Source organism: Alligator mississippiensis, chromosome 6 (assembly GCF_030867095.1).
Source record: "Alligator mississippiensis isolate rAllMis1 chromosome 6, rAllMis1, whole genome shotgun sequence".
Lineage (NCBI taxonomy): Eukaryota > Metazoa > Chordata > Crocodylia > Alligatoridae > Alligator > Alligator mississippiensis.
In genome coordinates this window covers 87,486,930-87,502,621 of record NC_081829.1, presented here as the reverse complement: position 1 = coordinate 87,502,621, position 15,692 = coordinate 87,486,930, and the positions used below count along the sequence as shown (strand labels likewise).

The 15,692-nt window shown below is 42.7% G+C and overlaps 1 protein-coding gene across 3 annotated transcripts in view; it reads left to right on the top strand.

Moving 5' to 3' along the window:
• The window catches only part of GRK5 (G protein-coupled receptor kinase 5), a 250,610-nt gene that overhangs the window by 194,762 nt on the left and 40,156 nt on the right, over positions 1-15,692 (top strand). For 2 of the 3 annotated variants that reach the window (XM_019485911.2, XM_019485912.2), the window contains exons 5-6: positions 11,079-11,179; positions 15,302-15,394. In XM_019485911.2, coding sequence (XP_019341456.1) covers positions 11,079-11,179; positions 15,302-15,394 — 194 coding nt within the window. Of the gene's footprint in view, positions 1-11,078; positions 11,180-15,297; positions 15,395-15,692 lie in introns of all 3 variants that reach the window. The other variant, XM_019485914.2, reaches the window with a different exon arrangement.

Below are 15,692 nucleotides of genomic sequence, written 5' to 3'. Positions count from 1 at the left end.
AGGGCCCTTAGATAAAATGTAATATATAAATGCAAAGTATTATTATTTCTCCTTCTAACTAAGCAATTGTTGCATTGGTTAAAAAGTCAGGCTGACCCAGATTAATATTAGCCCTTTTTTGACATGAGCAGTTAGCCAAAGTTCAGGGCCTTCCATTTAGAGGAAAAACCACTGAGGAAGATAAGTGTCTGTGATGCAATCCTGTTCATCTGCAGGCTGTACTAAGTCTTGTTTCTTTGAATGCAGGAGGAATCAACAGGAGATAATTTCTTTGCTCATGTGTTTTGGCCAGCCCTTACCACAAAAAACTGTCTCAACCTTTTCACCAAGCCATTCAAGGAATACTTTCATCAATATTTCCTTAGAATCATGGGAATGGAGAGCTGGAAAGGACCTCAAGAGCTCATGTAGTTCAAAGCCCCTGCACTGAGGCAGGATCAAGTGTATGCAAACCATTCCCAAATGAACACCTAGCCCAGGGGTGGCCAGAGTTACTCACCCGGGGAGCCACATCCAATCCTCCACTGAAGTTCAAGAGCAAGGGGGGGCGGTACACCCAGAGTGGAGGTGACCACCACCCCTCACCACCCACTGCACCACTGAGACGCTCCGGCTTTCCCCATGGAGAGTGCACCCCAGGGTAAGTGGTGCAGCTGCAGTCCCCGTTTCAGCAGCCTGGTACCTGAGCCAGCAGTCCTAGAGGGAGAGGAGGAGGAAGGAAGGTGGGCTCGGGGCACATTCGGGGAAAGCTGGAGCAGCAGAAGGTACTGGGCTACGCTGTGCCCTGGAGCCACCATGGGGACAAGTGGGTGGGGCTCCAGCCAGTTTCCAAAGAGCCACAAGTACCGTGCCGGCAAATCATGGTTTGGCCACCATGGATCTAGCCCTTTCTTAAAAGTCTCTATTGAAGGAAATTCTACTGCCTCCCTAGATAGCCTGCCCCAGTGTTTTATTACCATTATAGGTAGACTTAATGGGCAACCTAAATCTTCTTTGTAGCAAGTTAAACTGCCTCTTTCTTGTACTTTCCTTCTTTTTATAACAGCCCTTTTTTTGTTAAAGAGTTCCCTTTTCTAGAATAAACAAACCCAAATCTTCAGTCTTTCCGCACAGGTCATGGTTGCTAAACCTCTTATCATTCTTGCTGCTCTCGTCTAGCCTCTCCCTGATTTGTCTATCTTTTTCTTCAAGGGTGCTGCCCAAAACCCGGATGATCTACTCTACAGCCTTGTCAGTGGTTTGCTGCCTTCAGTTTTTAGCCAGACACACAAACCTGCACAAAACAAAAGCCACCAAAACTTGTAGCCCCTCATAGGTCTTGTGTGCCCCTTTCGTTTGGGTGGTGCTATGTGCCTGTTTGGGTGGAGGCCATTATTGTTTTAGCTCTCCTATTCCATAAAGTAGTTTAATAGCTTCTTACAATTATCTTAAAATGAAGGCAGGGGTTATAGCCACTGAATTTTAAAGAGGTTAGAGCCAATCCATAATTTAATAGGAAATAACTGTTGCAGAATAAGCTTAAAATCCAAGGTTTTGCTAATTATTGGTCTTCTTTAGCCTTCAGAAACTTTCAGGCATGTTCCAGCTTACAGTATCTGCATTAAAATCTCCACAGCTTAGGACAGGGGCAGGAAATTATTTTGGGCAGAGGGCCACTTACTGAGTTTTAGCAAGACATCAAGGACCACATGACAAGTAGCCAGGGGCAGATAAATATTAATTTTCTACATTTTTAGGGGCCCCGCGGGCTGGATAGAATGGCCTGGTGTGCCGCATCCAGCCTGCGGGCCACATTTTGCCCACCCCTGGCTTAGGAAAAGGGGCAAATCTCATCCGTCCCTGTTTTAAAGAAATAATAGCATATCACGCCCTGCTGAAATACCTTGCTCGGGACAGCAGATACTTAGGATGATTTCTGAAAGTTTTGACCAGTCTGAAGAATGACAAGCTGCCGTGTTTACTGACCAGGTTCACATCCCATGGCAAATATCTTCTCATCACAGCAATGGTATAAACATTATGATGAAACAGATGATATTTTTATGAAAGGGTTATTTGTATCTTATTCAGTTCAGTGAAGGAGGACAAACCGGCATTGAATGGCCGAGGGAAGCACCCTGTAGCAAAATGTATGGAGCTGTCATAAAAGCAGGGTGTAGATTTTAGAGCACAAAGATACGACATGACATTTAAAATAACAGATAACAGGGAGCAGAGGATCAATTTGAAGACTTTCATCTGAGTTGGAATCAAATTGCACTTCCATTTGCTGTGTTCACGGTCAGGTATCTCAATCCCAGTGGACATGTATCCTTCCAGGAATAGTTCACGTACACTGAGCAGTATATAATTGTTTTTATTGCAAACAAGAGGTGGTCCAAACTGAGACCTAGTCTCCATGATAGTTTTGCTGGCAGAACTTAAATCTTGTGCTGATAGAGTAACACTGTCTCCCAGAATGAAAGATATATCCTCACTACCTGGTGGTTGCCAGTAGGCATTGTGTTGACGTGCCCAGGCCTTCTGCCATGATTCGTCCAACAGTAGCTGCCTTCCCAGGGTGCACTTTGTGGCTGTACCAGAAGCCAGGGACAGATCCTGGGGGGGGATACAGTGGTACAATTTCACTGCCCTTTGATTCCTGCTCCACCCAAACTGAAAAAAACTCCCCGGCAGGGACAGCAGTATTTCTATGCAGGCAGTGCTAAGGGAGTCAGTTGACTTCGTGGATCACTGTCGTCTCCCTGATTCCTGCTAATCTCTCTCCACTCCACAGGCATTAACAACCCTTATCCTTTTGAGTGGTCTTGATGTTCCACTATTTAAACTATCCTTTCTTTTGCAATGTTGCTGCCTGTTAGCCATTCCTAGTAATGTCTCTTCTAGTTCACTGCCTTGCAGACTGCTTTTAGCTTTAGCTGAAAAGCTTAACTCAGGTGTGGTAATATTAACTCAGGTATAGAAATGATTGACAGTGAAGCACTGCAGGCACTGTCAAGTATCGCCTCTGGCTTTTTGACCGTCTGTACTTAGCCAAGAAGGCTAGATTTTGTTTCATGTATCTGAATAAGAGGTGACCATCTACATATAATGACTGTAGGACTGATGGCACTATCTTTTGAAAATTTTGACTATTTATTGCCTAGTTTGTTGTGGTTTTTTAAATTTTATATGTCATCTATCAAATTAGTGCACATTCTAATAGTTCTATTTGTTTTTGCTTTGAAACTGAATAATATGGTGCTGCCCCCTAGCATATTAGTAAAGCTTCTAGTTTCTATTTAGCTGGAGAAAAATAGGTGTCGTGTTGTGTGATGCATCATCTGCACCCCCCATTTCAAAATCTTAGATCCACCCATGCCAGAAGCTGCATTGATTTGAATATGCTCTGGTAGCTTTGCTGTGGTAGACGATGGCTGCTGGCAGACGTTTTCATGGCAGAAGCAGTCTAGAGCTGACAACTGTTGAGAAAATGCAGGAGGAGTAAGACAAATGCTATTTTCACCTCTTTCACCGGTTTCCACTAAGATTTTGATGTTTATAGAGCGAGGCCTCAGACATTGCATCCAAATCCAAACCTAAACATGAGTGCATCTGCTGTTTATTATTTGCTGCACCCTCGTAAATAAAAGACCGGGTAACAATCAGCAATTACCCCTCCAGCAAAATGATACGAAAATATCTTGAAATGCTGATCCCTGTGACTTTGTCAAAGAAAAACATTATATGCAGTTTTTGATGGAAAGGAAACAAATAAAAAAAAAAAAAAAAGCATGAATAACTGTGTCACTTCTGTGCTATTTTCAAGCCATTTGAAAAGCCATGAAAAGTGAAAAACCACATGAGACGGTTGTGTTGTTTTCTTTTGAAATAAAAGAAACAAAAAAACTTTAATTAAAAAAAATCTTAGCTCTTAAATGCAGATTTATCTTTTTATGCTGATTGCGTCACATTTAGGCTAAGTATAGACAGTCAGAAAGCCCGAGGCTGAATCCATTCAATTTTCGCAGGTTAGTCTAAGCTGCGTAGATTGAACCAATAAGCAAATTAACAGACGTTCACTTTTGATTCTGGAATGCAGTCACATGCAGTAGCCCAGGCCAGAAGCCAGGGGGCACTAAAGCACACCTCTGTGCTGGCTGGAGCAGGCAGCTTGGATCAAGGCTAGCCTACCCACCCTGAGATTGGGGGTGGCTAGGTTTGCAGGGGAGGTACAAAGCATCCTGGGATGCTGGGGGATTGTGAGGTAAAGTAAAAGTGGAGTTATCCAGCAGCATACAAGCCGACATGCTCTGTTAACCAGCATGCCGGTTTGTAAGGTCTTGTAAGGGAAGAGTGAAATTGGAAGTGCCCACAGTGGGGTGGCGATGCAACAGGAGGGGCAGCAACACCCCAGACATGGCAGGACAGGTGGCAGCCTGAATGGGCAAAGATACCTGTTTGGGCCACTCAGTTATCCGACATATTTTGTTATCTGGCACCCTCCATTCCCTGTGGGTGTCGGATAACAAAGCTTTTACTGTACCTTGAATCTGGAGGAGATCTGGGACAGAAGTTCAATAAACCAATTTAACCTAAATCAGTTAAGTCTAATACTACATCCATCCAGGTTTATCTTAAACCTGTTTCAGCCATTTTGAAAGCAGTTTATGTGCACAGAACTTCTGTTGTATTACAGATTTGAATTGCTTTCCGATCACTTATACCAGTTTATGTGTAATTTCTGTCCCTAGCCTTAAAGAAAAACGTGTTTACAGTTTCTTAGATGATAGATATATTAGAATATTTAATGTATTAAAGTGAGCTTTTGCCTCCCATTCCCCACCCCCCATTTGCAACTGTGGAGACATGCTGGAAGATAGTGCACTATGTGATGGAAACTGAATCTGCTTTTAGCATCATGTAGTATTGACAGAGCCAAGCTAAAGTAGTACCAGTGACCCGTCCTCATAGAAGCCACACCAATCATTTGCATTGTTCCTCATCCAGACAAGAGGCAGCTCTCTTCTTTACTCAGCAAAATGTTTCCCTTGTATGGTTGCGCTTGTGGTGACCAGTGTTGCCAGGTCTTAAATATGAAATTATCGTATTTTCTGAAAAACTATTGTACACTGGGGGAAAAAAGTATGTAAAGAAGTCGTCTTTAAGTAACATCATGTTACTGTTATCATCACATGCTGCGCCACTCTACTTGACACTGCCCACTATGACATTTTCTTTAACTCTTTCTCCTATTGGTTAAACTGAAATTATTTCTATGATTATTCTTTCTTCTTTATTTTGCAGTTCAGGTCTGTGTATTGTATTCTTGTGCACTTTATTTTGCAATTTACTGTATTAGATACATGCCTGGAATTTACAAACGAGGCAAGCACAAAACCCCTTTGATTTTGTAGTGATTTAAGACTGTATATAGCATTTAAAATAAAACTCTTAGTATTATAACACAATGAGATTTAGTTATGTGATCGTTATACAGTTACGTTATGTTGCTCACTGTAAGACTCCAGTTAAAGATAAATGGCAAATATTACTCACCCTCACTTTAGTCCATGTCAAATTCCAATTCAATGCGAGTGACAACTGGGTCAAATGACACAAAAAATTATCGTACATTTGGAACGCTTTTAGTATGATCTATTGTACATTGTATGAGGGCTGAAATTATCATATAAATACGATACTTATCGTACACCTGGCAACACTGGATGTGACCCATATGCATATATCTTGCTTTCATGAGCTTTGCTACATATTTCGTGTTCTCCAAAGAAAAAGCAGCACATTTTTAATCCAGTGGTTCTGAGTATGCATTGAATCCAAAGAGCCAAAGGAAAATCAAAGTGGAAGTTATTTTAATGACCCTCTCAACATATTGGGTATGAGATTGTAAAGTATAGACTCATAAGAAAAATCTAGTGACTCATGTTGCCCGATAATGTAGAAGACTCTTTGGGACCATAAGGAAGTGTAGCCAGTGCTAACTGTACAAAGTTGGAATGGTCCCTCTGGCCCAAAGTCTCTGGTTTTGAACAGTTTTAAGGGCTGTACAATTATACAACTTGTTTTCATAGAGATACTATACCTTTGAAAATGAACTGCATGTGAAAAAACCTTATTTTGTTAGAGCAAACCTAAACAGTCTCGTAAAATGGTGTGTGTTGCATACTGGGCTCCAGTCCGTCCATATGTTTCCTTTTAAGTGTTAAGCTCAGAAAGTTAGTGTTATTAGATGACTTTACCTACCTTAATAGTGTTAGTTTTCTGTTGATTTGTTCAGAGGAAAGAAAAGATCAATTCAGAGATCAGTCAGGAGTAGTTTTGAAAACTTAAGCATTGTCTGTATCTCTCATGAACTTGGGATGGGAAGGCACGGTTAATTCACTCTGTAAATAGCTCCCACATTCTGTTGTTGTTTCTTTTTTCCCACCTACTCCTTTCATTTTATCCCGGATTTAGTCCCTTTGTGTCTTAAGGCTCAAATCGTGCTTCTAACTTTTTTAAAGTGTAAAGAGCTGGCTGGGTTGAAGCTACATGTTGCAGTGTAGATATGAACTTGATTTCAGTGTGTGTCCTCAAATCTGCTTTGGATCATGCGCTACCTGGCTCTGTTTATAGTGGGAAAATAATCTGTGTTATAAAAAGTGACTTTGGGACACAGGGACTAAGATATAGAAGTAGGATGCTTAAGAGGAGACGTTTTCCTTGCTACATTAGTGAAGTAGTGTAATAAGTCTGCCAGTGTCCAGCAGCTGGCAGAAGACACCTGTATACACACATGTCTGGACTTCTGCTGGCTGCCACAGATCCCTTCAGGTGGTGACTTCTCAGGGTGTGCTTCATGCTCTGGGAGCACCAGAGTGCATGTGTTCTGGCAGCTTGGTAACGACTGCATCGGTCTGCTGCTTGAATTTCTGGCAGTATGGACAAAGCCTAGAACAGGTTGGCCTGTTTAGCCTAAGAGAATGAAGGCTGAGAGGGTAAGTGGTTGTTCAGCACAAAGCAATCAAGAGGGTAAACATGAGGAAAAGAAAGTAGCTATTTAAGATAATGGACAATATTGGCACAAGAACAAATAGATATAAATTGGCCATGAATGAATTTAGGCTGGATGCAAATCTAACCAAAGCAGTGAGGTTCTGGAGTAGCCTTGCATATTAAAGCTAGGTACAGACAGTCAAAAAGCCTGAAACTGAATCGATATAGTCTTTGCAGGTTAGTCTAAAATGCACAGATTAAATTGAAATAGAAGTGATATTTACCTTTGATTCAGGAAATGCAGCCACATGCCTGCAGTGGCTCAGGCCAGAAGCTGGGGGGGGTGCTAGAGCACAGCTTTCTGGCTCTGTGTTTACTTCCTCTTCCTGCTGCCCTCGAGGACTCTGGGATTTGCAGTCCAGACTTACAACAGCAGGACCCTGCAGGGTTGCTCATCATTTCTTCTTCCTGCTTCCAGGTGCCTCTGGGATTTGTAGTCCACTGTTGCAGCCAGCAGTAAATTTGAGCAGGGGAAGGGTTGTTTAACCCCACTTCCTAGTCCCAGACCCCAGCTGGGGTTTGCCAGGGATGAGGGGTAGTCCCTCCCCCACTCCCTCCTTGCAAACTAGGCTGCATCCCCAGCCAGGCTTGCCCCCCTGCCCCACTTTGTCAACCAGCCCTCACTGCTCCAGCCAGGGAGCATAAGGGCAGGCCAGCCCTGCTCCCTGGAGCAGACAGCCCAGTCCAGGGCTGCAAAATGATGGGATGCTGGATGACCCTGACTTAACTTGAACCAGGAGGGGATCTGGAACAGAAGCTTCATAAACTGGTTTGACCTAAATCATTTAAGTCTGATACTACATTCAACCAAGTTTATCTTAAACCAGTTTCAGCCATTTTGAAACTGGTTTATGTGCACTGAGCTTCTGTTCTGTTACAGGTTTAAACCAGTTTCTGATCACTTAAACCGGTTTGTGTGTTAAGAACTAACTGTTTTTAAGTTGAAGTGTGATCCACTTGTGCAAAGAATTGCATGAGTTGTTTGCCTGCGATAGCAGTAAACTGGAGTTGGTAACCCCAGGCGATCCCTTCCCCTCCTACGTTTCATTAACTAACCTATGGTTAAAACCTATTGATCACCTAACGAAAAGCCAGAAGCGTTTAAATACAGTTTAGTTTATTGCCTCCTTGCTATCTTAGCTAACTATAACCAGCTGACACATTTTTCAACTCTACTGCCCTTGTCTATGTTAAGGCCTTGTCTACACTGCAGAGTCTTGCCAACATAGCTAGATTGGATGGGGTCATGAGAAGACGCACACCATAGCTGACAGAGCTGTGCTGGCAAAATCCCCAGTGTAGTCTCAGCTTTGCCAACAGAAGGGTTCTGCTAGCAAAGCCTCTGTCATTCAAGGAAGCTGATGCCTACACCAGGGGCCCTTGAACCAGGGATCAGACACCATAGTTAAAAAGGTGGCAGCTCTTTAGCATGAGTTCTGAGGCCCCAGCACTGTTGGCACCGACCTTTATCTGTTAACAAATGTTATAGCAGCAGACGTTAGCCACCACCTTTGCAAAGCTGGTAGTGCTAATATGTGCATGCATCTCTTGCTGTTCTCTGCGGTGACGCTGCAGCAGCTGAACCATTAGAGCATGAAGGACACTGTGGGAAAGTCCCCACTGCCGAAGGGACCATGGCAGCTGGCAGAAGTCATGGGCATGTCTGCACGTGCCTTCTGCTGGCTTCTGGGTGGCAGCAGGAGTCTCCAACAAAGGAGCTGCACTTCTGCTGGCAGAAAGGATGGCTTGGCCTCTGCAGAGGAGCTTTGACAGGGGAAGCATTCAGCATGTTTCCAGCAGAACTCAACTTCTCCTGGAAAATGTTGTAGTGTGTACTAGAGCTAAGTGGGATTAAACCACATAGTAATTCAAATGGGTCAGTTAATATCTGTTTTAACCCCACTCAATAGAAGGGCTCCTGGTAATTTCAAGCAGCTTTGACTCAGACCTTATATAACGACTCCTAAATGCCTTTGAATTTCTGCTATGTGTTCGCGGCAAATGTGATCCGCAGCTGTAGGACCAGGAACCAGGATTCTGTTTTTTTTTTAACTGGTTCTCTGTTTGTACCTCAGCTCAGTCACTTGGGCCTAAAATTAGACACCCCAATCTGCATTGAGGCACCTGTAAATTAACCTGGTTCACTGGTGTTTGCTCTGCCCCCAGCAATTTCCCATTGATGTCAGCAAGCAAGTTGGTAAAATTTGACTTTAGCAGCTACACACCTCAGTTTCCTGATCTTTTAAGTAGCTCTAGTAGTGCAAACCTAGCTCAGCATATCAAGGAGCCTGCTTCATTTCTATGCAATGCACTTGGAGCTGCTTTGATGTACGAGGTAAGGGGGTTATTCAGTACTCCTTTGTGCAGATTATAAACAGTCGTATCATGTCAGTAATCCTCCTTTTAGCACTTGGTTGTACTCAGGATCACTTCCCAGGCCTGGTCTCTTGTTCTCTGTGTTGGCAGGTGTTGGAAATAGTGTAAAGGCTGTCTGCTTTAGGCTCAAATGAAAATGTGCTTTCTGCTGCTCTCCAGAGAGCTTGTGGTGGAGCTTGAGTTGTCCTGATGAGACTCTGTGGGATTTCCATCCAGCTAAGAAATGTCATCCAGACCTCTGGCGAGACGTAGGAAATCTCCTACAAAGGGCAAAAGCATCCAGCATATTCTATCGATTTTATTTAAATGCTAAATACTGAGCTTGCACTGCTTAACTTGTGGAGGGAATCATGTAAACTATGGCCCTAATTAAAAACGCTTGAGCGGAGCCGAGTGCTCACTTCCACGTTGCAATCAGGGACATATTCACGTTGTAGCAGTAGAGAGAGATTTAATTCGGGTTCCACTAAACTGGAGATTCTCTCCTATTTATGCCTCTTCCCTTCTCTTCTCATCTTCCTCATTTTCTCAAACACTACAATTTACTACAATACTTCCCGGGATATCACAGATGAAGCGTGAGCTTCCCAGAACATCTGGTCAGCAATGAGCGATCAAGTGTTATGATCCTCCCACTCAGCACCATCTGGTGGTCATGGTCATGAATGAAGAACTGGCTTTTATGAAGTGCTAAATTGCTGGCAAGTATATTGAGAGTTTGGCTGTGACACACGCACGCACGCACGCACACACACACGAGATTTTTACAGGATCCTTAGGGAATAAGATGCCAAAAAAATCCTATGGAATATATAAAGGAGTCCTAATAAGATCCATGCATAAGATATAAAATGCTATTCATTTGTTATAACAATTGCTCTTTTTCTTTCCAGTGTGCAAGAGTTTGCCTAAAAACTAGTTCTTTATTATTAATTGGTCCAAAATTACCTGAATTTGGTTACTTGGCTGGGCACACGGTGAAAAACTTCCCGTTAGGGTGTTTGGAGAAGGCCTCCGGTGTGTTTTCTACAATGACAGAAGGATTAGGAGAAATTTCTTATGTGATCGGTTGGCAGAATTCCTATTTGAAATGATTATTTTAATGCTGATGGGACTTTGTTTTGCTACCAGCTGTATATAAGGTGCCCACAGCTATGCACGGACATCTTTTTATATTATATAAATTGAAAGACATCCTCTCTGTTCTTTGTGTTTGGTTCTTGCTAAAAATAAAAGGGGGGAGTTTTCAGACAATGCAATGAAGCATCAAAGACGAGAAAACGTTGGTAGAATTTGCTTTTGTTTTGAAGAATGCAAAATCAGCCTGTATGCAGTTCAGCATAGCAGATTTTTCATGGGGTTTGAAACGTGGTCTGTGAGCTGCTGGAAGTTGGCAAGCTGGGTGTTTTGCATATTCATGGAAATGAAGAAGAGGGTGAAGGTACAGACGAGCGCATGAAAGGTTATTGCATTAGTACGAGGATCTAGTGGTGTGTGGGGGAATTCGCTATGGTATCCTATTTTACTTGCAGCATGACTCGGTTCTCCTTTCCTCTGACAAAATTACTGGAGCTGATTTGGAACGATCAAGAGCATAACGTGCTAGCAGGGGAGCATCTGCTTCTTATCACAAAGATAACGTGCCCCCTTTGTTCTCTCCGTAGTCCCCAGTTTATGTCACAGAAGTCAGCCGAGATCTTGTCCAGCAGACAGAGGAAAAACTCGAAATCAGCCCCTGCAAAGAGCTTTTTTCTCACTGTACAAAGTAAGTATAACTTGACATCCAAAGATCACATGGCTACATGCAGCCAGCTTGTAAAAGAACGTGTCAGATAAGGAGAGGAATTTTAATTTGGAACCGCAGCTTGCATCTTCTTCAAGTTATAGTCATAATCTGAGACAAGCAGTGAGATCATTCAGCTGTATAATATATAATAAATATTTCCATTCCATTATACACACTACACACAGGCACTTAGTGTTTTAGGTATTTGACAGAGTGTTCCAGCCAAGTAAATCCGCTATGGACTTCATGCCATGTGAAGAGAGCTACAATGATAATGTATCCAAAGAAAACATCTCTGTTTCAAAGGGAATAAAAATCAAGTGGCTATGCCTTCCATTTAGACAGAGGAATGTGCAAGCTTTGCCCCGCATGGCTTTTCCAGAAATCTTCAACAGGAGGATGGAGCTTAAAAAAAAAAAATCAGTCTGTCTATTGAGTTAAAATGTATGTGCATTACTTTATCCTTTTGTCTGTGAAAAGGCTTATCAGTTTTGCAGAGGCGAGGCAATTGTGCTTTTGTGCCCTAAAGCTCCAGGTATGCAATTTGCATTTTTAGACACTGACCCTAGTATGCTTCATGCCAGTAGATCATAAACCAACAAAAATATGAAAAGGAGAGATCATCTAGAATGGGCCCTTGTGCTTTTTGGCTGAGCATGTTTTGTTTTCTCTGGATGATGTAATGGGGATTTGTAAAATGTGCTCTGCTGTCATTCATTGTTTTGGCTTAGTTCTTTGACCTTTTCGGCTTTCAGTTATTCTTTGCGTAGGGAGAAGATGCAGAATATTTCTGGTTCTCCCTTATAACAAAAAACAGTTTACTTGTGTTAGCCTTGTATCACATGGGTTATCTGGTATATTGTATCAGTCAAGTCCACCAGTTGCAATGAAGACAAAGGTGAAGCTGTGCTCGATGTAGGCAAGCGATGTCTCTCTCTGTTTCTTAAATCGGTTTCTCAGCTGACAGTTTACTGTAAAATGTGCTTTGTCACTGCCAGAGAGGAAAGGTAAAATGCAAAAAAATGGTGAAAGGCAGCCATTGTTCTTTAAAATACGTGAAGCTCTTAATGAAGTACATGAAATAAGCCACCTTTGGACACTCCTTGGTTGAGGTGCTATTTAGAAGAGCTTGAAAACAGCCATTCCTTTCTATGAATTGAAACAGATGTTAGTGAATTATGAATCATTAATATAAATGCTGATCATTTTACATGAACTGACATGGGGTCAAAAGAAAGTTTTAAAAAACTTGCTGTTGGTATTTGGTAAATGTGCTGAACTATGTTAATGTTGGAAGTATGCATACTCATGCCAACACAATCTTGCCTCTCTTTATGAGCTGAAGCAAAGGTTTATTTCAGGCGCATCGTCACAGATAAGATCCATCAGCAGGAGAAATGCATATGTCTGCATGGGTTTCCTTTGTTTTGTGTTTTACTGTTTCCTTGCAATTGTTTTATTTTGTTGTATATTTGAGGGTCTGGAAATGGTTAGGGATTTTTTGGGCTGGCTTTTTCTAGTAACCTACTCGTAATGAGACAATTAATACATTACTAGGAAATTGCCCATCATGAATCACGGGGAGGGGGGGCCTGGGATGGAGTACCACCACTCAGCATCCCACAGGGGCGCTGCCACCAGAAACCCCCCCTTCCCCTTCCCACTCCCCTCCCTCCCTGCCATTTCCCCCTCCCTGCCAGCTGTTTTGGGGGGGCGGCGCAGTTCAGCGGCTCCCTTGCCTCCCCCCACCCATAATGCTCCAAGCCCCCGCAGCCAATCAATACACGCCCACTCGGTGGCACATCCACAGTTGGCCCAGAGCATTATGGACAGACAGACAGACAGACAGACTAAGGCTTTTATTATATTAGAATACTTAAATCTGTTTAGATAAAATACATCCCGTCATTCAGAAAGATGTCTCATAACCCGCATGCCCAACAAATAGGATCTTGAATTGTGAATAAAAATCTGTGAAATAAACTGTTCGTTCATGATTGCCAGGTCAAAAGCAATTAGCAAAATATTTTAAACCACCAACAAATTCAAGAAAATAATTAAGAGCCCAGGTATAAATAAAGAAAAGCAAAATTCAAGAGAGGTTAATTCCTTTGAGTTCTAGAATCATATCAGCAAATAAATACATCTACAAAATGAGCATGCTGATATGATTCTAGATCTTATATGGACACATCACCTATTCATTTGCAAGGAAGAATAGTTCTTCTTAGAAAAAAATTATGGATAGAGGGTTTTTTTTTAAAGAAAGGGTCTTTATTAGTAGGAATCTGCCTAAATCAGGGTGAAGCAAAGGGTTTTTCATGGCGCACAGAGCCACTTATGCAGGCGTTTAGCGGAGCCCACGTACCTCACTGCTGATTGGCTGAGAGGCCCTGTCTCTTTTCACTGACTGGCAGAAATCTGTGCTTTCTGCAGCCCTGCCCCTCACCACTGATTGGTGGAGAGACCCTGGCAGGAGAGGAGGAATGGCAGCTGCCATCTTGGCTGCTCCCCTTCCTGCCACTCCACCAGCCAGTGCCTTCCCGTTCCCCACCTCCCTCCTGCAGTGGGCTGTGAGGCCAGGCAGCAGCTGCTGTGAGGACTATTGGCTCCCACTTGGGAGCCAGCATTTTTTTTTTAGTCAATTTTAATTTTTTTTCAGGCAATCGCGGCAAGCACCGTTTTAGCAGCGATTGCAAAAATGACCATTTTTTGCAGGTTCCGTAAAAATCGGGAAAATGCAATTTAAGTAGGTCCCTAGCTGTAAGTTCCATATAAGACCAACGTCCTGGCTAGAAAGGGGCTTGTACAAGATTTGTGCAAGATTCTCATTGCTTACATGGCCCTTTTCCGGATGTTGTTTTCTGTCCCTGAAGCGTCCTTCCAAATTCCACATGGATAGAAAAATGCAGTAGGTTCCCCTTTAAGTGAAAACTGTGTCACTGGTTGGTTCTTAGGAAAAAATTAGGTTCAGTGAACTTGCCAATCCAGAGCCTGTGCTATCACAGGGTCCTGACTGACTACTTTTAAGTCAGTTCATGATTGGATACCTTCCTTTTTCATGAAGTCTCTGTGACCATGAAGCTGGAGAGAGGGTAGTAGGAGACTGTCATGTCCCACACTGGGTCTCTCCCAGTATAAACTGAGCTCTGCCCCTTGATGCCACTGCCAGGTGAGTCATTGGCACTAGTCAGTCATGCAGGGACCTGGGATAGTAAGTTAGCAGCCAGTTCTATAGCACAGACCCTTCACATCAGTGCAACACCACCAGTATCATCTTATTTCTCTAAGCCATGACGTATGGGCCTGGTTCATAAGATTTATCTCTGCCTCTGGCTGTCCGTTCTGCCTGTCATGTCATTTTCACATGGGCTTTCTACCAAATCTTTGCATCAACTAGTTGACCACCCAAGTTTTCTTCTGGTACAGGCCCAAATCCATAGCCTGCCCTATTACTTTCTTCCTTTGTTCATGCCACTAGGGCAGGGTCATTGGACATAATCACAGTAATTACTTTTCCCCAAAAGCATGCATTGTGGCTGATGTTTTTGCTTTAAATAACAGCAACTGTGATGGTCACTTACCCACTGAGATGTGCTCAAGCCAGAAAGTTTGGATCTGGATCTAAAGATTCCCAAGAGTTCAGAAAGTTCAGCCTCAGAGGGAGTCAGTTTGGGCTGATCTCAACTGACTAACAGTTCCTGAGACTCGGGACCTTATCCAAAGTCGGCTGATGTCAGTGGAAGACTTTTTAGTGACTTCAGTAGGCTTTGAATCAGGACTTACATGTCCAGGACACACGACTTTACTTATTACTTTGTTTATTATATTGGTGGCTGTTGGTGGAAAAACTTCAAAACCAGCGGCATTGTAAAACTAAACTTGTACAATGCTACCCTGCGGTGAGATGCACAATACCTAGCACTTTGTTCCAATTTAGTGCATAGTAGTTCAAGCTATGTACAAAGTAAGATAGACATAAATGGAGCAACCTCACTTCAGAACAGGGTTGTAATTCTTTTTGTTATTGTTTGTTTGCTTTTTCTTTTGCTTCAAGTTCAGGATTATAAAATGCTTATATATCTTTTTCATCTGAGATAGATCTGTCCTTGACTACCTAAGTGGGGAGCCATTTCAAGAATATCTAGACAGCATGTACTTTGATAGGTTTCTCCAGTGGAAGTGGTTGGAAAGGTAAGAATTGCTGGTTTGTTTTTTGTTTTTCCCACTATTTTCATTTTCCTTGCAAAACATGCAGATACTAGGTCCCAGTGAGCCCTTACGTGCATAACATGTTGTTCCCATGGTGTTAATCAAAAACAGAAAAGGGGACTTTTTTAAGGTTCACAGTCTTACAGTGTAAAGTTAAAAAGGTGAGGAGTGGGTTCCCATGAATCATGGTAGAATTTGCTGAATCATGCCAACACTGTCTGAATCTCTCATTCCAATCACACAAGTTTTTCCCCACTTCCCTCTTTCTCTCTAAGCAACA